The sequence below is a fragment of the Camelus dromedarius genome, chromosome 11 (genome assembly GCF_036321535.1).
Source record: "Camelus dromedarius isolate mCamDro1 chromosome 11, mCamDro1.pat, whole genome shotgun sequence".
NCBI lineage: Eukaryota > Metazoa > Chordata > Mammalia > Artiodactyla > Camelidae > Camelus > Camelus dromedarius.
Window position 1 is genome coordinate 19,797,998 of NC_087446.1, and position 25,042 is coordinate 19,823,039.

A 25,042-nucleotide genomic window follows, 5' to 3' on the forward strand; every position below is an offset into this window, starting at 1 on the left:
GACTTAAGAATCCATTTGAGTTCCAGAGATAATACTCAACTAATGGGGTTATGTCAAGCTGCCAATATCCATGCTGAGGCTTTTCCTGATACAATCTTTTGCAATGTAAGCAACAAAGAAAAGACCACTTATTTTCTTTTTCACAAGTTCATGTTATATTACTTATACAGTGTCCAAAGACAAAAGAAAGACCAACATTTTTGCTTAAAAATAAAAATGCGTAATGCAAATTCGCAAGCTTTGACTTGCATTAAAATCATTTAAAGGGCTTGTTAAAACACAGATTTTTGAGCCGCCTCACCTCATTTTGTTGCTGAGTGGAGCCAAAAAAATCGTATTTCTAAACAGGTTTCTTAGTGAAACCAATGATACTAGTGTGGGGACCACACTTTGAGAACTACTGGGAAAATACTTAATAGAACAATGATTATGTCATAAAAGTATGTCACAGCATAAGGCACAAAGCATTGTTTTGTGACCTTGGGCAAATAAATCTTCCAATCTGTACCTTGCCCTTTTAAGGTATCAAATAAAAACAATATTTAAAGCACTTAACATGATGCCTGGCACATATGGCTACTGAATTACTAATTACTGAATGTTTTTATGCTATACTAAATTAGGGTTAAAGTTATGTTCAAATTGTTAACTGAATTGCTATGCTTTGCTGAACCTCTTAAGTTACATTGATCTCAAAAGAGTTACAAGAAACAAGAGGCACTTTCAGGCCCCTTAGGATCATTAATCAGCATTCTTTAGTGTTCATTATTCATCCCATTATAATTTTCACTGATTCACTGATTTACTTTAAAAAATAAAGAATACAGTTAATATGAAATTACTGGCATAATGTTACTTTAAATTAGTGATGTTGTTTACTGTCCTGAACCATCCATATATGAAACTTTCAAACTGCTATGGAAGGCTAATCATTTTCCAACTTTTCTTAACACTGTATCAAATGAATGTATTCTTACCAAAAGGGTTTTGCAGGTTCTTCAGGATGGGATTTCCTATGTCTCTGACTGAAAGCTTTGTTTATACTTTTACACTCCGAGAATAATAAAAGGAATCAGCTATCTTTCTATTATTTTTCTTAAAAATTTGCTTCCATAAAGCTAAAATGTCCACTGGTGACATCATCTACCTTTGTTTAACCACAGTAAATATAGTTCATGTTTCAAAGGAATGCAAGAATTTCCCTGAATGAAAGCCTGTAACATAAAATAAAGGTTGTAAATTTCATGTTCCATAGTATATCTAAACCAGAGTAGCAGTTGATCATATATGGATTAAGACTATATACTGAATAATTCTACAAACTTCAATGTGAAAAAGATACATAGCAGTCAAAATTCCTATTGTTTTCCTTTCACATGCATAAAGTCAAAGTCCAATCTACCTGTTCTAACTGCCTCATATTAATTTTTTTTTCATATTGCTGAACTGACACCAAGTAGCTTTCTCCTTTATTAAAAGCATCTTTAGTCAGTAAGAGCAGTTTTTTGAAAGTGAGAGTAGAATTGTGAGTTTGGTCCAGAAGTAAGAGGGCAGTTTTGCTTTCTAGCTTCCTTTTTAACCTTAAATGGCTAGACCTTACTAAAAATAAAATGGATGGATTGTAAAGGGTATTATAACCAGTCCTATCTCTTTAACATGAAGGTCCAATAGTACATAGTTCTTTCCAAGAAGCTGATCAGGAATAAAATGTAACCTTTTGCAGAGGTGAAAAAAAAAAACTGGAGGCATGAGATTAAAAAAATTATATGACTAGTTTATAGATACTCATAGGATTGTGTGCATGCAGAGTGAATCTAGAAGAAAAAAATAGAGATTTGATGAAGTCTAAGATAAAGAGCTCCAGTTCCAGTTAAGACTAGACCTTGCAAATTTTTTTCAATAAACTTGCTAATGGAGTATGTTCTTACATAAGGACTTGAGACATTATCTAAACAGTCTGACTGAAAGATGCTTGTTCACTTGTTAGACATGTATGACATCACTGAGAAGATCAGAGTCCCAGAAGTAAAGACTGATTAGCTTGTGCAGGTGTATGAAGAATGACACATTAGGCAAAAGGTTATGTAAACCATTTACTAAAAAAAACACAGATTGGATTTTTACATTCCCAGACCTCTACTTATCTTTTCAAGTAGGACCTAAAATTCTCTGACCACCATCAGATTTAGTGGATGACAGATCCAGTTTTGAATTAAGAAATTATTCGTGTAGTTTTAAAACACAAAACCAAAGCTTTCACCTCAGGTTGAACATGTATACACTTCCTCAAGAAGCCCCACTACTTATGTATTAAGATCTTATCAATACTATATTTTTGTTTGTTAAAACATTATTCCTTCTAAAATAATATATTAAAGATTTTAAAGTACTGTATACTGTTTCAGTAAGAGGTACATAAGTTAATTTGAATATTAGCACTGTCCTATAACTTCAAAAGTAAAAACTCATGGTCAGGGTTTTACCAACAGTACAGGAAGGAAAAAAATAATTAACCAGTGTTAAAAATTAAATGAAAATTTACTTTTTTATTGAGTATTTTTATTTTACATGCAAAGCATATTAAAAGTGAATCCATATCAAGTTGACTACCCCAGTGAAAGCCTACGCAATGGGGATTATGAAAGCTGTCTACACAATACTAATGTGATCAATAAATTATCCAGATTTTTCTCTACAAATATTTGGATTACCTGAATTAGCTGATTTTTTTAACAAAACAGTCAATTTCAGTTTTCATATGGTCTTTGCTGGTAGCAGCCACCATCTGATACTTAAATTTAGAAGGAAAGCATAATAATAAAAACCCTGAATAGCACAGTCAGATCTTTCAAGAAACAAGTTCACACAAAAAAAATAATATACATCTATTAGGTATCCAGAGGCAGAAACAAAACAAAACAGGCACACAAAAACATCCATCAAGTGATCATCACTAACATTCTATTATTACCAAAGTGACTGCCAATATGTGAACTGTTCATTAGACTTAAACATCTAAAAACAAACCAGTAATCAATAATGTATACAGAAAAACTAACTTAAAATCACTTTTGAACACCATCAACAGTTTGGTACAGCTGACATACGTTGAATTCTTTTTACTTCATTACTGTGACAAATTCCTTTAAAACGTTCTTTTCATAATACATAATTACCTAAAGGAAACACGGTAAGATGCTTCCCAATATGCATCCAGTCTTTCATCCACCATTCAGTAAACACTGCAGCAAATTAAATAGTACCTATTAATCAGACCTAAAATACAATGGCTGGATAACTAATACAGAAAATACTTTTGAATGAACTATTCAGAGTAGACTGGCTAATGCTGCTGAAGACAGCACTGACACACACTACACACACTGTACACTGACAGATGGAAGGGCTGATCCATGGACATTTTTTAAAACTTCTGTAATATCTATAATTGTATGACCAGTTACTTGCTGAAAGAATAAGTATGAAAATTTAACATAACCCCCTCAGCCATGTTTCTCTCACATACTCACACATAATTGTTTTGGGGGTGGGGGAAGTATGGGGAGACAACTTTAGTGTGCTGTTAGATTCTAGCTAAGTAAAATTAAAAAAAAAAATGTGGGCTGAGGTTTTCTTGGGCAATGGTTTGAGTCTTTATACTGGGAAGGAAACAACCAACTTTGATATATTAAAGAGAAAACTTGACAGCATGGTGGAGAGTGCCTTTGTATATGCACCTGACGAGTAAAATGTTTGCTATTGGTACCATATTTTCAGCTTACTGAAACAACAACAACAAAGTGTCACTAGTCCTAAGGTAAGTCATACAAATTATAATCCTAATCAATAGGGTGTCCTTTATTTATGAGAGCACAGTTCCAATGCAAAAAAGTCAAGTTTACTGTTACAAGTTAGGAATGGTTCAGACAGAATGAGACAATGTTTATCACTGACTTTAACATGTTATTTTAATGCTAGTTCCTTCTCATTTAATATATTTCCCCCAATGAAAAGCTAGTGTGTTTGGTTTTTTATATTACAAGATGAAAATATATGCATGAATCTTAGAACAGGTTATTGACAACATCAAGAACAGGTATTAAGTAAGTGCCAACACTGCATGGAACTTACTAGGCACTGAGTCAAGATAAAAAACTACAAAAAAAGATGAAATATGACAACCAATGTACATATGAATATTGTCTGGGACATCAGATTAATTATCAAACCCAAGGTTCTTCCTATTTTATCTTCTGGTGTTTGAACATATGAACATGTTATTACATTGACTTGCATTATTTTCAACAACATATTATTAATGGACTCAAAAACCTGCATTTTAATTTCTAATTATAAAAATCCAGATTAATCCAGAAAACATAAACCACGTGTAATTGAGGTAGGTTTTTCACCTTAAGAATACATTGCTTCATGTAACTGCCCCGATAATTTTCTATGTATTAAACTACTTGAGCAAGTATGACAGAGCTAATCTACTATATTTAGTAAATTCCTTTAGAAATATACACTCTAATGCCTTCTTCTTCCTCTCTAAAGGTAACTGTAGTGCAATAAAACTAATAATTCTAGAAAGATGAAATAGAGATTATTTCTTCAGTAATATCCAAGTTAATGCATATCAGAAATCAAGGAGGCAAGTCACATTCATTTTAAAGATAAAAACTTATTGTTTTGAAAATAACATCATAAACACATTAGAACTCTGGATATTTGGATATGCTTTATTATGCCACAAATTCCCAGGAAATATAAGAAATATTATTTCTGAATGGGACTAATAATTTCACAAATACTAGTACTTTACTGACAATAGCCCAAGTTTTTTAAGGTAGTGTACATGTACTTAAGTAACCTTTTTAAAATTTCAATGCTTTTTATAAATTTTAAAGGGAAATTGTAGCAGATCCTACTTTATTTTTCAATATTCGGTGTAAAAAATCATTAAGTGATACAAATATACATTTTAAGCATGGGAGAGAGGACTGCACGTGAACTACTTTGCCTCAATTGTCGGGCTTCTCTATTTGCACTAGGTACTGTTATGTATAAGGTCACTGTTGGAAATGTTCCTGATAAACTGAAATAGAGGAAAAACTTTAAAAGAGCTCAGTCTTTAAAAGCCTTAATAGCTGGTATAATTTTAAACGGGGAATTGAAATATTCCTTTAGTTACAAATGGATTAAACAGAAAATTCAAAATACTTCTTTTATTGAAAAATCAGTATACTAATATATTTTAAGGTTGGATACTAACAGCATTTTCACAACATCCAAACTGTGGTTGGGAAGCTAGGCAATACCAGTACTTCTGCCACACAATTAAGGGTAAATTATCCAAGGGAAATGAGGACCACACAGCCAAAGGCGCTGCCTGAGCCTGGAACACCACTGCAACACCTGGGCAACAAATCACTGTTACCATGCTGGGACTATTCTCCAAAAAAGATGTCCTAATGCAGTAATTCCACAACTATATCGAGCTTGGTAATTTAACATTGAACTTTTTGGTAAATACATATATTGACATATGTGAACTTCTCCAGAGACCAAGTTAATTATTAAATAAACCAAGAGGTTAAAAAGTGCTGGTAGCTAAAACTATGTTAATTCCAAGGTCTCCAACAGAAGATATAGGAAGAAAGTGGCAAGGGTAGCTGTTTCCCAATCTAGGTTATGACCAAAATCTTCAGATGCAAGGTTTAAAAATTCTATCCAAGGTCTCAATCTAAACCAATCTAGAAGCTATAACCTGATAATTCTTAAACAACCCAAGTGATTCTGATGATCAGCCAAGGTTGAAACTTCTGAAGCGGGGTGGGCAGGGGCAGGGGCACGGGACGGGACACCTAGGTTATTGCAGAGAGTATTAAAATTCAGCATTTACTCTGTGCTTTTTCTAACTGTCTTACCTTCCCTATCTTTCTAATAAAACAAATAATGAAGGGGCTTAGCAAGTAAAAGAAAGAGTCAGAAGGGGACCCAAAATGGATTTTACTATGTTCAAGACATTTACATACATTAATTGGATAAAAGGGCATTAGTACACTATCAAGGCTGACATTTCTTAATGTATTTTAAAGGAGAGGGCTTTCTTACTCAACATGAAAATGTAATACAAAACAACTCTAAACACTAATGATATCTAATAGAAGAGAAAATCTGCATAATTCTTCAAAATAATTCTGTTTTTAAAAAATCCAATGTTAGGAAGAAAATCCCTTAAATTTGAGGTAGGGGCATAATTCTCCACATGAGAACAACTGCATTACAGTGTTACTCTCCAAGTTAGAAATTAAGCAAAGTATTTCAGTATGATTTCTGTTTATGTAATGTATTGTTAATGTAAGTATAAATGTTTTGTGTGGATAAATAGTTTCCTTTTGGTTTTAATGCGTATGATAATTTAAAATGTGGATTTTTTCTTATATGCTGAAATTGTACACTCTCTAGGCTTCATGAATAAAACACCTTTTAAAATACCCCATGTTCACTTATAAACCTTGGAATAATAAAAAGAGTACCTACATAAGAAATTTTACTTTAGAAGTACAACTGTATGTCTTTTAGAAGTCAAAGTGACTTAAATTTTTTTCAGTACTTGAAAACAAAATACTACATTTTAATTTACGATAGCACAATTCAAGTATTCTCTTAAATTTTATATTTAGCCAACTAGTACATGATATTAAGTGACATTTTATAGTAGTTTTCCTTTTTAAAGATGACTGTTATACAAAATAGCTTGACTCTATATTCCTCTAAATTGCTTAGAATAAGTTGAAAGAACAGACTGTAGACAAAGACCTTTATGAATAAAAGGTTGCACATATCAGTAATAAGGCATTTGCAGGTAACGCCCCAAAAAGTACTTGAATTTATGTAAACAAAGACTATGTATATTCTCTTAGGGAGAAAATGCATTCCCATAGATGAAATATATTCAAATGGTTGTGACTTTAAACTATGTATTACTTGAATACCACACAAAACCAAAAGAGGCATAAACCTACAAGTTTAATAACTAAAAGTGGTTACTTCTTTGTGAAATAAATGGTTGATTTTTTTTTGAAACTGATAATGAAAAAGAAATATTTTGAAAATAAACATCCACTGTTTTCTAGAAATAAATATACATACTTGCATAGGAATATTGTCCTAGTGTTAACCATAACATTCGATCAGTAGTTTTAAAATATTTTTTTCCACACTGAGCCTTGAATCTTCTACCTTGTTAGCTGCCCAACAACTTTCAAAAGAGTTTTATTCTCCTGCTTTAGTTGTTCATTTTCATCTTCTATGTCATCTAGGTCCTTAAGGAAACAAAAAGGAAAACAATATGTGAGTTTTTAAAATACTTAAAAATATTCTGAAAGTGATAAAAAAAAAAACTTCAAAATACACATTTAAAGATAATTCTTACAAGTAATTCATTTGGAAACAAGGGCTACCTCTGAAAAAAGCTCTGGATAGAATATGCCCCACCCAAAGGCAGCATCCACTACTCGACTCCTCATTGGTATCACGATATTACAGGCCAGCTCTCGCCAGATCTCTCAGTTTTTAAAGAGAAGCCAGAAATCAGAATTAATTGTGAATCTTCCAATTTTTAATCATTATAAATAACTTAAATTTTTAGTTAAAAACAAATCCCTCCTTCCTCATATTGAGGGCTAAACAAAATACATAAGTAGCCAGTATGAGGTCTAGGGCCTTAGATCTCAACTTTGTGTCAAATTAGGCATCAGAAAGATCCAGGTGCAAGTTCTGGATGTACTCCTACTACCTGGTGTGATCTGTGTACGTGTTGGGGGATAAGAACCCGGGAGGGGAGAGAACTGAGGCCCACAGAAAAGGAGATCTAGGGCTTATAGAGTTCATCTGGTTCAGTTTATGTTAGGCTTCTCTATGACGTTTTGTTTGAGAGAAAGGTTTTTAAGCTTAAAAAAAAAATGTGGAAGCCACTAAACTAGGTAATCACCTCCTAGCTTTAAAGTTATCCAATTCCAGCTCCACATTCCATAAATTAATCCCAGTGCCACATATACAACCATTTGGTAAACATGAAAACAATCCACTATAAGTTTTAGTTAGAAGAAACACTATTTTAAGGCAGATTATTTATTGATGGTTGGAAAAGCAGACATTTATATTTATAGCTTTATCCTTGAAATTCAAAATACTAAACTTGGAGAAATCAATGTGAATTCTAAGTATGCTACTGAATAGCTGCATTCTGATACATTTAGTATACTGTCTTTGGAGAATTAGGTAAATGATTTAAAAATGTACAGACACAGAATTTGTATTTACTCACAAACTGAATGATAATAGGAAATTAATTTGTTGAAAATAACAATAATGAAGATATGAGATTGCTAAAATTACTACAATTGAGACCCACCTAAGACTTACAGAATTAAATGAAAAAATATACTCATGTATCATTACTAGATTATAAACCTGTAAGGGCAGGTGGTTCATTTTTCTTTTTAATGCACACAGTGTCTAAGACAGTGCCAACAGATCACAGACATCAAAAATATTTGCAGATTTTATATCATATTACAGAAATAATAGAGGAATGCTTGTGTTCTGAACCAAGATGAAAGGCAGTCTATAAGAATGGAAGAGCTTCCTTAGTATTAAGACTGTCAAAGACCTGAGGTCAAATACTGGCTCAGCAGATTTCTAGGTGATTACTATATATGACCTTGAGCAAGTTAAACTCTGAGTTTCAGTGTCCTCATCTACACCCTGCAGTTAATGCCTTACAGCTTCATTAGACCAAGTCTGCACATAATGAAGCTTTCTATTTTTCTTCTTCTAGAATTAGAGTTAAGACTGGATTAGGAATTTGTTCATTCCTTTTCTCCCTGAACCAAACTTGCTCCTTTCCTCTATCTTATGTAAAGCCTTCTAAAAGGCAAAACTATGAAATCTGTTCTCATTATCATTACCTAAGTATGGCCTAGCATTAATACCTGCTTCTTAAGCAGGAAGTAAATTCTAGAGCTGAAACTGATTTAAAAAAAAAAAAAGAGTTATGAACAGTAGTAATAGAGACCCTAGGGTAAGGCTGAACCTAAAGCCAGGACGCATACATATAATTGGAGAAAAAGAAAAGTGAAAATACACACAATGACATAGTTTCTTATGGCAAGAAAGCAGCAATTTTAGTTCCTCATTAAGGCAACTCTATGCCAGAACCCTTTTATGTGGCGCTGACCAAGCTGCTTCTCACCTCCAGACTCCAACAAAACACAGACTAAATCCATTCACCTGGTCCATCCCCAAAAGAATAATATTAAGTAAATACAACTGATAATTGGCCAGAGGAATCAGTTTATGGGATGAAATGATGGTTCTGACCACCACAAATTACTATCTCATTAACAAAAGAATGAACTAAAATATAAAATTAAATAATGTTTTCATATTTATGTACTTTTTATCCAATTGCCATAAAAAATGGAAACCGTAAACAGAAATATATATGAATACTCACTCTATTTAACAAATCAATTTCTTCTTTGAGTTTTCCGATCATTTCCTCTTTATCTTGCATTAGTCTCACAAGTCTTAAGTTTTCTTGCCTTTCTCTTACCACTTCCTAGTTGATACAATTACAAAGCATTAATTGGTAAGTAATGGGTTATTTATAATCTTAAATAGCACATCTGTCAAGTTTGATAAAGTACCTTAGATATATGAAGATCTCCAATTAATTTCTTAAGTCACTTGGTGAGGAAAGGAGGAACCCATCCCAGAAAAGAACCGGAGAATGAGAGGAATACAGGGGTTGTAAAATATGCTTCTGATTAAGTCTGTTTACCCAAGTTTTTAACAAATACTAATAGTGTGACTTTAGCTCTTTAGCTTATCACAATCGTTAGTAATAAAATATCTTATATTTTCATGAATAATATTCTGTTTGGGGACATTCAAAATTTTTATTAAAAACACAAAATTTAAGAAAAAGACATGGCTCTATGGAAAATTCTAAACAGACAAATAATGGTCCTCAATTTTACGTCTGGCTCTGCCAGTTAACTGACAATGGATGAAAATGAAGAAACTAAAAATGATTACTGGTTTTTAAAATTTTTTGTCTTCAAATAATGCAACACCTTTTTCAAAGAAATCTTATGTAGAATCCAGAATCTTGAGCTAGGTCAGCCACCTTGGGGGCAAAAAAAGAAGCAGAACTGAAAAGGTCTTGCCCAGAACTTGGCTTCTTCATTACTAACCCTCAGAGAAAACAGCCAGCCAGCCAGCCTCATTAATCAGCTGCTGCCAACTACTAGAACACAATCCAAACTCATGTGGAACTTCCAAAGCCCCTCTGAAAAGCCCCCTCAAAAATGATTAGACTACGTATTCCTTAAAGTTTTTAACTTAAACCTATAGAAACTAGTGTTAAAGCTCAAATGTGAACTAAAAATAATCATAATGTTATAAAAATTCTTTTTGTAATTTAATCTCTACTTAAAACAACCTTTATATTACAGGGAACAGTTTCAATTCAGCAAAACAAAACATATTTCCAACAATCAGAAAGTAATTAAGCACCATTATCAACCTTAGCGGATGAATGTCTATAGAATAAACTTGAGACCCCATAGTTGATAAATTAATGCCAATATTCACTTGAGATGTTCTCAAAGATATTCCTTAACAGATTTATTCTTGAAATTGTTTCAAACTCCACAATGGCTCTAGGCTCTAACTCATAACTCAGAAGAAAGTCTATAAATGACAATCTGCAGATAATAAAATAAACACTCAGTAGTACATATCGCCAGCACAGACTTCTAACCATTTCGAAGGCAAAGATTCTTTTCAACGTATTAAAGATAACACTTGGCAGAATGAGAGTATCCATTAAATATTAAAGAATACAAGAAGTGGCTCCATTTCTAGAAGTTTGAACATCAACAGAACTGGATATTAAAGTTTTAAGAAAATCAGAAAATGCTTAGCCACTATGCATCTAGAAAATACATATTTAAGACAGTGATTCAAAGCTGCTGCTTGACTACACATAGAAATACCAATTAACACTATTGGCATCTTTCATTAGTGCCCCTCATTCCTTCCCTTTGTCGGCATTGGCTCTTCCTCACAAATTTCAGTTTACTTTCTCTCAGCTGCTATGAAAGTAAAAAAGGAATCCTAATAGAATATTAATTTTATAAATCTTAAATAATTTGCATTTCATACCTTTTCAAGATCTTCAATTTTCTTTTCCAATGTGCTACTTGAGACCAAATTACCTGAAGCACTTACATCCCTGTTATATCTGCTGAACCCACTTCTATCTGTTCGGGGATATCTACTTGAGACATCTTCTTCAGAGGCAGTGGTTGTGCTATGGAAATAAAGATACAATTTTTTTAAAAATACCTAATATTCAGTAAGAAGAGTGCCAAGAGTATTTTCTATTCACCATAAACAATTACCATTCCCCTGAGGACATACGGCTATAAACAAGTCAACTTATTTCTAACTATGGAAGTTAATCATTATTCTAACAATTAAAAAAAAAAAAAAAACAGTAATTCTTTCGACCAGTATCTACTGAGTAGCTGCTAAGTACCATTCACTGTTCTGAATACTGAAGATGTAACAGGAAACTCACACATGGAGACATGGACTATGACGTTCATAAAGTTTTCAGTTTAACATGGAATATAACCAATTATAATAAAGCAAGACAACCCTCACAATAAGGTATTATGAAAACTATTACAGGGGACCTAATGTGGACTATATGTGGTGAAGAACCACTTTCTTTTTCCTTTTACTTATAAATTTCATTCCATCATGGGCCAACACTTTGGTGTTGAACTACTGGAAAACACTGAAAATGAAAAATGAACTACTGAAAAAATTAAAGTAAAAAGGACAATACAAGATACAAGTCCAAATGTTTTACTAGATTCAGACCCACAAAATTATATTTTGATAATAGAATAAATAGAAAAAAGAAAAGAATTACAGAAAACTGCATAATTTTCACTGGAAGTATGCATATAATTATAGAAAATAGTCATCATACGAGCAACTTTTGTCATTTCATAATTCTTATTAACCAAAAATTATGAGTGAAACAGCAATTCCTCACATTAAATACCAATTCACACACTTTGAACTAATAGCATATATGTCAATATTTATAGTCTTTAATGTAATAAATATGCTTGCTTCTTGTTTTTTGTATTAGTTATCTACTATCTGCATAAAAAATTATGCCAAAACTTAGTGGCTTAAAACAGCATACAACTATTATCTGACAATTTCTGCTGGTCAGGAATCTGGAAGCATGTTAGCTGTGTGGTTATGATTCAGGGTCTCTTATGAGGTTTTAGTCAAGATGCTGGTCAGGGCTACAGTCATCTGAAGGATTTGCCTGTAAGCTCGCTCACATGGCTGATGGCAAAAGGCCTCAGTTTCTCACTGGCTCTTGGCCAAAAGACTCAGTCCCTCAGTCTCTCTACTGGGCTGTTCACCACAAGACCGCTGGCTTCCATAGAGAAAGCGACACAACAACCAAGATAGACACTGCAGTCTCTGTCATGACCTAGTCTCAGAAGTGACAGGCTTTCACATCAACCCCATGCTGAACGTGGAAGGGGATTACACAGGTGTCAATACCAGGAGGTAGAGCTTTCCAGTGGTTCTCCTGGAGGCTGGCACCATTCTTGTTAATTTACCTAATCTAGGTTGGACTGATGACAACATTGATCACAAGGGATATGGTATATCTAAACTACCTCTACGATTTCTTTTAACAGCACTTACAACAGAGAAATTAGTTTCACAAGAGTAGGAGAAGAGGCTTGAAAGCAATTTCAGCAAGCTCAGGATTTTCATTTTTAACTCTTACCCCAAACTCATAAAACGATGCCTTTCAAAATTTGTCCTCAATTTTTATTGGTAGCCAGTTCCAATCATTTATCCAGCAAAATTATAGTTAAATCTAAAATAATTCTGACAGAGGTGGGAGGGTATACCTCAGTGGGTGAGCACATTTAGAATGCACGAGGTCCTAGGTTCAACCCTCAGTACCTTCATTAAATAAGTAAATAGATTAAAAAAAAACCAATCAAACCAATTACCTCCTCCCTTCAAAAAAAGAATTAAAAAATACTTTTGATAAAAAATAATGGATTCTTGATCTACTCATTCCTATCAGTGGGTTTTCTTTTGATAGAATATAAAATTCAAAGTGTGTCTTAACAAATCCATAAGGTATTTATTTGATTATAACATTCTGCAAATATGCAATACTAAAATCATCACCTATTTACTAATATATTCTGGAACTCTTCATAACAATTTGGAAAAATTTCCCCCCCAAATTTCTAACTTTCATTTTTGCCCTTTGACCATATGTAACATTGAAAACATTTGACATTCCTTTCTTGCATGGAAGGCTAAGATCATTAAAAAAAAAAAAAGAATAAAGCTGTCAGACAAATAAGTCTAACTCATATTTTAAAGCTGGGGACCAAACTAGTTTCTTTCTTTTCTTTTTTTAAATTGAAGCATAGTTGATTTACAAACCCTGGTTTCTTATCTTGCAAAAACATGAAGTATTCATCCTAAAGATCAAATACTTTTATCTGAAAATTTCCCTTTGAAAATGATTGTATAATGCAGCATATGGTAACAGCTGATTGGCTCAGCTTCCAAACTATCATTTACTTTTTCTTAAACCTGAGGTTTAATGTATTATGCTATGTAAAGTAATTTACACTTTAAGTGAATGGTTAAATTTAGCTGATTAACAAGCACACTGTTTAGTTCAGCTGACGTAACAAAGACTTTCTCAATGAAAGAAGCAGGACAAAGATTTATATTCTGGCACAAGTTCTAGTATTTTTTCCCTGTCACTATCTCTATATAGTCAGAACATTCTCCTGCAAAAGCAAAGGAAAACTCTGAACCACATATGTTGATTTGCTAACCCTTTAAAGTTTTATATACTTCAGAGCAAGCAAGCTTGTCAGCAAGGAAATTGAAAAATAAATGTTTCCTTCACATTACTGTCATGTTAGCACAATCAATATGCTCATCAAATTACAACAAAAATTCCTTTGCTATCCTGATTTGTCTGAGTTGGTCTTCTATATCACTAAACTGTTTCCAAATGTATCAAGCTATGGGTGTTGCTGGCAAGTATTATATGAACTACCTTCATTGCTACAGACTTATCCAACATCTCCAAGCAAACATCTTTGTCTTGTCATTTATGTATAGTTTTTTTAATGTTAGCAACCAGAAGTCAGACTATAGAAGAAACTCACAAAACACTAATGATCACATATGGAATACTGACGATCTGCTTCTGCCAGCTTCTTAACTATAATATTCTTTCTTTCAAATAATGCATTTGTGGCTGTGAGTATAATTATGTCATGCATATAAATGCCACTTAAATTTTATTGGTTTTATTGTTTTAGCAGCCAGTATATCACTGCAAATAACCCACTGTGGTTTTAGCACTTCCCAATTAATAATGGTTAAAAACTGAACTCAATATAGGAGGGATTAATATTTCCCAACAAAACCAGCACAAACTCTTTTGGTCTTTATCTCTTTGAAATTACTTTAATCATCATCATTTGGTTTACTACTACTGTCACACTCAGAAAAGATGTTATCTTTTCTTGTTTAAAAAAAAACAAGTATAGTAATGCTTGCTTTACCATTGGTAAATTAGGATTAAAAATAAAGAACATAAATTTTACTTCCTAGATTTAGATAATACTAACAAAAGCAGAAACTGAAAAGATTTAAAAAAATTTTTTTACTTTCTATTTATTTGCTTATTTTATTTTGACTTAATTATTACATGTTTACATTTGAATTATTTTATTTATGGAACAAGAATAAGTCTGATTAAATTTAACACAAGATTTTTAAAAAATTTTATTTTATTGAGTCATAGTCAATTTATAATGTCAATTTCCAGTGTAGGACACAATTTTTCAGTCATACACGAACATACATATATTCATTGTTGCATACTTTTTCCACCGTGAGCTACCACAAGATCTTGTATATACTTCCCTGTGCTATACAGTATAAACTTGTTTATCTATTCTATATATACTTGTCAGTATCTACAAATTTCGAACTCCCACTCCGTCCCTTCCCACTCCCCTCCCCCCGGCAACCACAAGTTTGTATTCTATGTCTATGAGTCTTTCTGTTTTGTATTTATGTTCATCTGTCTTTTTTTCTTTTTTCTTTTTCTTTTTTAGATTCCACATATGAGTGATCTCATATGGTATTTTTCTTTCTCTTTCTGGCTTACTTCACTTAGAATGACATTCTCCAGGGACATCCAATGTTGCTGCAAATGGCATTATGTTGTCATTTTAATGGCTGAATAGTATTCCATTGTATAAATATACCACATCTTCTTTATCCAGGCATCTGTTGATGGACATTTAGGCTGTTTCCATGTCTTAGCTATTGTAAATAGTGCTGATATGAACAGTGGGGTGCAGGTGTCTTTCTGAAGTAGGGTTCCTTCTGGATATATGCCCAGAAGTGGGATTACTGGGTCATATGGTAAATCTATTCCTGGTCTTTTGAGGAATCTCCATACTGTTTTCCACAGTGGCTGCACCAGACTGCATTCCCACCAGCAGTGTAGGAGGGTTCCCTTTTCTCCACAGCCTCTCCAGCATTTGTCATTTGTGGACTTTTGAATGATGGCCATTCTGACTGGTGTGAGGTGATACCTCATGGTAGTTTTGATCTGAATTTCTCTGATAATTAGTGATATTTAGTATTTTTTCATGTGCCTATTGGCCATTTGTATGTCTTCACTGGAGAATTGCTTGTTTAGGTCTTCTGCCCATTTTTGGATTGGGATGTTTGTTTTTTTCTTATTAAGTCATGTGAGCTGCTTATACATTCTGGAGATCAAGCCTTTGTCAGTTTCATCTTTTGCAAAAATTTTCTCCCATTCTGTAGGTTGTTGTTTTGTTTTGTACATGGTTTCCTTTGCTGTGCAAAAGCTTGTAAGTTTAATTAGGTCCCATTTGTTTATTCTTGTTTTTATTTCTATTACTTGGGTAGACTGTTCTAGGAGAACATTTTTGAGATGTATGTGAGATAATGTTTTGCCTATGTTTTCTTGTAGGAGGTTTATTGTATCTTGTCTTATGTTTAAGTCTTTGATCCATTTTGAGTTTATTTTTGTGTATGGTGTAAGGGAGTAACACAAGATTTTTAATGTAAGTAAATCCTTACATTTTCTTCAATTCTTAAACATTTTGGGGTACAAATGACTAACATGAAAGTAACACTGGTACAGCACAATACAGTCTTCTCTATCTTGCATGGTACACTGACCAAGATAAACCATATTCTGGGCCATAAAACACATCTTCACAAATTTAGGAGACTAGAAATCATATAATGTCTGCTCTTAGACCACAATAGAATTAGACTAGCAGCAGCAGAAAGATAACTGGAAAATCCTAAAATTACATGGAGATTAAGCAACATACTTCTAAATAACATAAAGTCAAAGAAGAAATCTCAAGAGAAATTTTAAAACATTTTGAACAAAAGGAAAATGAACCCACCATTTAAAATTTGTGGAATGCAGTAGAAGTGCTTAGAGGGAAATTTTAGCACTAAATGCATATACTAAAAAAGCAGAAAGGTCTAAAATCAGTACTCTTAAGTTTCTATCTTGGAAAACTAGAAGAGAGTAAATTAAATCCAAAGTAAGCAGAATAAATGAAACAACAAGAATTAGAGCAGGAATCAATGAAATTGAAAACAGGAAACCAACACAGAAAAAATTAATGAAACCAGAAACTATTTCTTTGAAAATATCAATAAAATCAATAGGCCTCCAGTCAAGCTACCTAAGAAGAGAGGACACAGATTACTAGTATCAGAAATGAAAGGGGGAACATCATTAATGATTCCATGGACATTGAAAGAACAATAAAGGAATATTGTGAACAACACTGCCCCAAATTTGATAACCCAGATAAAATGGATCAATTCCTTGAAAGATACAATCTGCCAAAACTCACATAAGAAATAGACAATCTGAATAGTCCTGTATTTGTTAAAGAAATTGCACCAATAATTAATAACTTTGCAGAACAGAAGTAGCAGTCCAGATGGGTTCACTAGTGAATCCTAGCAAACATTGAAGGAAGAAAATTATACTGATTTTCTAACATCTCTTCCAGAAGATAAAAGCAGAGGAAATACTTCCTAACTCATTCTATGAATTACCCTAATACCAAAACCAAAGACATCACATGAAAAAAAAAAAAAAACTAAAGACTAAGACTAAGATCTCTTGTTGACACAAAAATTCTCAACAAAATTTTTGCAAATCAAATTCAAAAATGTATAAGAAGAATTATAAGTCAAAATCAAGTGGGACTTATTCCAAGTATTCAAGGCTGGCTCAATATTAAAAAATCAATTAATGCAATCTATCACATCAACAGGCTAAAGAAGAGAAATATCACATGATCACGCACAGACATGGAAAAATTATTTGACGAAATCTGACACCTATACATGATAAAAACTGGACAAACTAAGCACAGAAGGGAACTTCCTCAACTTGATAAAGAATATCTACAAAAACCTATATCATACTTAATGGTGAGACACTCAAAAGCTTTCCTGCTATGATCAAGAACAAGGCAAGGATGCCCCTTCCTCCCCACTCTTAGTCAACATCTTATTGGAAGTCCTAGGTAATGCAGTAAGACAAGAAAAGGAAATAAAAGGTATACAGATTGGGAAGGAAGAAATAAAACTGTTTTTGTCCACAACTGATGTGATCATCTGTATCGAAAATTTTAAAGATCAACAGCAACAAGAATTTGTAAAATAGTAAGCAGTTATAGCAAGGGTGCAGGATTCAAGGTTAATATACAAAAGTCAATCACTTTCCTACACATGTGCAATGAACAAGTGGAATTTGAAATTAAAAACACAATACATTTACATTAGCTCCCTTCAAAATGAAATATTTAAGTATAAATCTAATAAAATATGTATAACATTTATATGAGGAAAACAACAAAACTGATGAAAGATTTCAAAGAACTAAATAAATGGAGAGATATTCCCTGTTAATTATGTTAATGAACAAGAAGAGCCAATACTGGCAAGATGTCACTTCTTCCCAGTTTTGATTTCCCATTGACCTATTGGCTCAATGCAAGCCCAATCAAAATCCCAGCAGGTTATTTTGCAGCTATTGACAAACTAATTCTAAAGTTTACAGGGAGAGGCAAAAGATCGAGAATAGCCAACACAGTATTAAAGAACAAAGCTGAAGGGCTAACGTTACCCAACTTCAAGACTTACTATAAAGCTACAGTAATCAAGACAGTGGTACTGGTGAAAGGAAAGACTAATAGAGCAAGGGAACAGCAACAGAAGTAGAACTAAACTCACATAAATGACACACAACTGATCTTTGACAAAGGCACAAAGGCAATGCAACAGAGCAAAATAGCCTTTTCAACAAATGATGCTGGAGCAACCAGACATCTGCAGGCAAAAAAATGAAAAATAAAACAAAGACCTTATATACTTCATAAAAGTTAATTTAAAATGGATTGTGAACCTAAATGTAAAATGCAAATAAGATGGCAAATAAGCATATAAGAAGATGCTCCATATCATATGTCATCAGGGAAATGCAAATTAAAATGAGATACCACTACACATATATTAAAGTGGCTAAAGTCAGAAACAATGCTGGCAAGGATGGAGCAAAAGGAACTCTTACTCATTACTGGTGGGAATGTAAAATGGTACAACTGTTTTGAAGACAGTTTGGTGGTTTCTCATAAAACTAAACATACTCTTAACATACAATCCATCAGTCATACTCCATGTGCATATTCATGTCTACAAAAAATATGCACATGGATGTTCACAGCAGCTTTATTCATAACTGCCAAAATTTGGAAGCAACCGTGATGTCCTTTTACAGGTGAATGGACATCCAGAAACTGGAATATTATTCAGCACTAAAAAGAAATAAGCTATCAAGCCATGGAAAACATGGAGGAATCTTAAATGCCTATTACTAAGTGAAAGAAGTCAATCTGAAAAGACTCCATACTGTATGATTCCACATATATGACACTGAGGAAAAGGCAAAACTACGGAGAGAGTAATAAGATCAGTCATTGCCAGGGGCTGGGAGGAGAGGTGACAGGGAAAGGGATAAACAGGTAGAGTACAGAGGATTTTTAGGGCAGTAAAAACACTCTGCATGATACCATAATGATGGATATGTGTCATTATACATTTGCCCAAATCCACAGAATATACAACACCAAGAGTGAACCATAACGTAAACTATGGACGTTAGGTGGTTATGATGCGTCAGTGTTAAGTTCATCAACTGTAACAAATATGCCTCTCTGTTGAGGAATGTTGATAATGGGGTGTGATGATGACAATGTCAAAGTGCAATTCAAGTTTCTAAATGTTTACTCTAGAGTTCTGTTCTTATCTTGTCATGGATTAGTAACAAACAGTTCAAGGACCACACCTGGAGTAGCATTATGCTAGAGAATGCTTAAACTTAGACTTAAAAGAGGAGTAGGAATTCAAATGTCTAGAAACAAAGAGTATGTGGCCATCTGAAAACAGAAAAATCCAATAGGGCTACAGTATGAAATGTAAACATAGGAGCAGTAAGATATAATGCTGGTAAAATGAGCTGGAGACCTGAAAGCTATTTTATGAAGAATTTAAACTAATGTCTCCAAAGAACAGACCAGTTACCAGTACTGAGATTGAATCGGTAATTTAAAAACTTCCAACAAACAAAAATCCAAGACCAGATGGTTTCACAGGTGAAATCTACCACATATTTAGAGAAGAGTTAACACCTATCCTTCCAAAACTATCCCAAAAAATTGCATGAACACTTCCAAACTCATTCTATGAGGCTACCATCACCCTGATACCAAAACCAAAGATATCACCAAAAAAAGAAAATTACAGGCCATTATCATTCATGAACATAGATGCAAAAATCCTCAACAAAATACTAGCAAACCAACTTGAACAATACATTAAAAGGCGCACACACCATGATTAAGTGGGATTTATCCCAGGGATGCAAGGATTCTTCAAAATCCACAAATCTATCAGTATGATACACCACCTTAACAAAGTGAAGAATAAAAACCGTATGATCATCTCAATAGATGCAGAAAAAGCTTTTGATAAAATTCAACATCCATTTATGACAAAAACTCTCCAGAAGTGGGCACAGAGTGGGCAGATAGGGAACATACCTCAACATAATAAAGGCCATATATGACAAACCCACAGCTAACATCATATTCAATGGTGAAAAGCTGAAAGCATTTTCTTTAAGATCAGGAACAAGAGAAGGATGCCCACTGATGCCACTTTTATTCAACATAGTTTTGGAAGTCCTAGCCACAGCAATCAAAGAAGGAAAAGAAATAAAAGGGATCCAAGTTGGAAAAGAAGAAGTAAAACTCTCATTGTTTGCAGATAATATGACACGATACACAGAAAGTCTTAAAGATGCTACCAGAAAACTACTACAATTCATCAACGAATTTGGTAAAGTTGCAGATTTCAAATTAACATACAGAAATCTACTTCATTTCTGTTCACTAGCAATGAAATTTCAAAAAAGAAATCAAGGAAACAATCCCATTTACCACTGCACCAAAAAGAATAAAATACCTAGGAATAAGCCTACCTAGGGAGGCAAAAGACTTGTACTCTGAAAACTGTAAGATACTGATAAAGGAAACTGAAGACAACACAAACAGACGGAAAGATATACTGTGTTCTCGGATTGGAAGAATCAGTATCATTAAAATGGTCATATTACCCAAGACAATATACTGATTCAATGCAATCCCTATCAAATTACCAATGGCATTTTTCAGAACTGGAACAAAACAATTGTTAAATTTGTGTGGAAACACAAAAAGACCCCAAATATCTTTCTCATGCTAAGAATTTAAATTTTTTAAAACTTTCACTTAAAACTCCAAAACAAGCATCAAAATATTTTTCTACTTTTTAAAAAATTAAAAAAAAATTTTAAGAACAGATCCAATATTACGTATCTTGCCAGCTGAACAACCACATGATCATTTCTGCACTTACATACTTGATTTGATATTCTCCTTAATCTACTCCTCCAGACTTACCAATTTTGTGGATGTTGGTTGAACTACATAATTCATAAATCCACTTAACCACTCAAATTACAGTATTGTGCAATACTTAGAAGGTAAACAAAGAACACTTCCCTCAGGATACCTCCAGTGCTAAATGATCATCGGACACTCAGAGCAAGGGAGTAATACGCAAATAACTAGTACACAGTACTACCTATTAAGTACACAGTGGGCCCTCCAAATCTGTGCGTTCTGCATCCACAAATTCAAGCAACTTGGATTGGAAATATTCGGGGGTAGAGGGAGAATTCCAGAAATTTCCAAGAAGCAAAACTTATATTTACATAGCATTTATATTGTATTAGGTATCATAAGCATTCTAAAGATGATTTAAAGTACATGGGAGGCTATACATAGGTTATATGCAAATACTACAACATTTTAAATAAGGGACTTGTACATCACAGATTCTGGTATCCTCCGGGGTTCCAGACCCAATCCCCTCCATGGATACTAAGGGATGACTATAAATGCCTTAGTGTTTTTTAGATTAAGAGGTAAACATAAATACAAGATCTATTTTCCCTCCTGTACCCTAACATTATCTTATGTACCACCTGCCTTGGAGACTAGCTTAGACTTCATTTAAAGGTCATGGGAAGCTACTAAAGCAGGAAAAGTGACAGAATCACTTTAACAAAATGCACTGGAAATGAGGAAAACTGGAGGCAGGGAGGCCCAGTTTGGAGGTTATTGTAATTATATGTGAGAGACTATGGGTGTCTTGGATTGGTTTGCTGGCACTGGAGGAGGAGATAAATTCAACAAGTTCTGGTAAATGACTGGATGTAAGTGAGGAAGTGGGGCGGAGGGAAAATGTCATAAACAATGTCCAGATTTCTGGCTTGAGCAAGAATGGATTTTAATACCAACTGCTGAAATCCACCAAGTTTCACAAGTTTACTTTTGAACATGCTGAGTTTAAGATGCTTCTGAGATATCTAAAAGTAGGTATTTAAAAGTTGTTGGTTATACAGGTATAATGATTTGGAATCATCAGAATAGGTATAGAGAGTAACTGAAGTCATCGAAGTTAAAGAAATTTCTAGCACAAATACACAAAAGAAAAAGAACAAAGTCTAAGACAGAGAGCTGAGTAACACCAACACATAAAGAACAAGTAGGAAAGAAGAACGATGAGACTGGGAAATACCAGCAAAGCGGCAGGAAGAAAATCCAGAGTAAGGTATCACTGAAGCCATATATAAAAGAGCATTAGAATCATTTTAAAGGATCTCTTTCCACTTAGAAAAAAAAAAAAGTCCAATTATCTTTATCTGCATCAACCACAAGATTATTCAAATAGAAACTACAACACTGACAACTACAAATGAAAACCTAGAAATGTGGATATCCCTTAATAACTTTGTATTTGCTTAAAGTACAAGCTTAAAACAGCATTTCAAAAAGTTTAACCTGTTAACAATTTTAAAAATTCTTCATATCAGGCTTGTCAATATATAAATGACACTAACACACAAATTCAACACAAGGAATAATTATCACTGAAAAATAAATCATGCTTCATCACCATTACATATTAGGTTTGTAAAGAACAGTCATAATTGTGAATAACTGTGTTACTTGATCTTATTGCCAAATTTAACTCTGTTTATTCTAAAAACAGAAATGTTTTAATCTATTTTGAGGGCTGCATATGTACAGTGCAAAATACCCAGAATAAAAAATTGTTTTATTAACTCCAAAAAGATAATAACATTCTACTCAAGAATGTTAACACAAATCTCTAACTAATACAATTCCAAAAAGAATTCCCCTCTGCCCTTAGCTACAAAGTTACTAACCATAATGTTCAGAAAAGGAAAAAGAATAAACATTATCATCAAAGATAAAAACCACCTTTTACTGAAAATTTTCCCCTCTGGGGATTTTCATATCTTCTGTGGAAAGCCTAGAAGGTGTTGTGTTGGGGGATAAAGCACTGTTATTCTAAAACTATCATGAGAACAAGATTGGCAGCATTATGAGATTATAGCTAGAGGAATTTTCCACTAAAATAGATATTTTAAAGCTTAGCAATTAGAAGAAGTACAAGACTCATGAGTAAAATCCTACTTTTAGAATGGATATCAAATATTTAGAAGTACTGGATAAATCATGAAATTCTTAAATAACCAGTAAGTACATGACTGGTCTCCGTGTGTTTTATGTGTTTCTCTACCTTATTCTATTCCACCCCCACTCCCACTGTTCAAAACAGCCCCTTACTCTATATAGGTCTTCTCTCTCTCCCCTCTTTAAACACACACACAGACACACAGAGCAACAACTAAAGATCAAAATTACTTCTCAGACTCCTTATTAAAATTATGATACATATTCACTGTGGGAAACAAATAATATGAATCAACATCTCCAGTAATCCTACCAACCCAGAGATAACTGCTGATATCAGTAGTTCATAATCTTTTGGGATTGCAGATCCCTTTGAAAATCTGATGAAAAATACAGCTCTTCTCCCAGGTAAATAAACATTATATTCTTTTACATAGAATTTCAGCAGTTTATTAATAGATTTCAAGTTGAGAATGCTTTATGTATGTTATGATAGACTTTATTTGATATCATACTATTTGTAATATGCTCTCCCTCTTCCCATTTAACATAAATAGGTAATAATTTTCCTATAATTATTAATTCCTGTCATTAATGGTTTTCTACAGACTCGGTTTAATGTCTGTATTATAACTCTGTATTAGTATGCCACAGCTAAACCCTATCTCATTGTTAGAAATTTTAAGCTTTTCCAGTTAGGGGCTATCATACATGCTCATTTCTGGTATATTAAATATAGTGGATTATTCTAAAAAGATCACTATAAACTTTACCAAGTAAACATTCTACTAAGAACATTACACATTGGGAAAAAACCCCACAAAAACACAACCACTGACCCATCTTTCCTAAGCCTTGAGTTTCAGAAATTTTACAACCACTGCCTCTAAGCAGTTTTCCAAAGGTTTTAAAAAGGAGATCAGTGAATATGTAAGAGATGTTCTAGAGAAACAACAGCTGATTAGTAAAATAGAGCATAACTAGAATGAGTGCTTAACAGATTCAACGCTTAAAAAGGTACAGCCTTGATACTTCTGAGAAAAAAATAAATATCAAATTCATAACTTATAAGAGCACACATACAAACTAGTCTTGCATGTGCTTGTAGCCTCTAATGACTTTTTAAGAGTTTGCCTATTTTACTGAAGTTATCTGATTTACTGAAAATATTTTCTAACATATAATGCCAAATTTCTATCCTTTAGCCCATTCCTCCTTTTCTCCATCTTCATCAGCAGACACTCTCTAAGAAACATCCATATTCTAGTCTTTGTTACTACTTGCTGACAGATTAATGAAAGTAATGAACTGTTGATGTACAATACAACAAACTCCTCTAGAAAGGAATCGATCATTTCAGATCTAGATTCTAGGTTTTGTGTTTGTTCTTTTTCTTTTTAGATAGTATTCAAACTACAAGTTGCCATGAGTCAGTGAATAATGACTAGAAACATAATTTTTTTTTGTTTTATAACAGTTATTAAATGTGGCTAAACCTCTGAGAGCTGCAAATTAACAAACCGCATGCTCTAGGCTATGAAAATAAAGGAAGTAACAGGTATACAAACAGGTCACAAGTAAAATAATGGTCTGAAAATCTTAAAAATAAAAACATACACCATGTGAAATCAATTTTCTTCCTGATTTAACACAATGATATATAAATAAACCTTTTGATGAGGATTTAT

At 33.2% G+C, this 25,042-nt stretch overlaps 1 protein-coding gene across 1 annotated transcript in view; it reads right to left on the minus strand.

Moving 5' to 3' along the window:
- Positions 1-2,526: 2,526 nt before the first annotated feature.
- The window catches only part of PAWR (pro-apoptotic WT1 regulator), a 95,403-nt gene continuing 72,887 nt past the window's right edge, over positions 2,527-25,042 (minus strand). Inside the window, exons 4-6 of the mRNA XM_031463089.2 lie at positions 11,242-11,389; positions 9,527-9,631; positions 2,527-7,331 (exon numbers count right to left, since the gene is read on the minus strand). Of these exons, the coding sequence (XP_031318949.2) occupies positions 7,245-7,331; positions 9,527-9,631; positions 11,242-11,389 (340 nt within the window). The 3' untranslated portion in view covers positions 2,527-7,244. The remainder of the gene's footprint in view (positions 7,332-9,526; positions 9,632-11,241; positions 11,390-25,042) is intronic.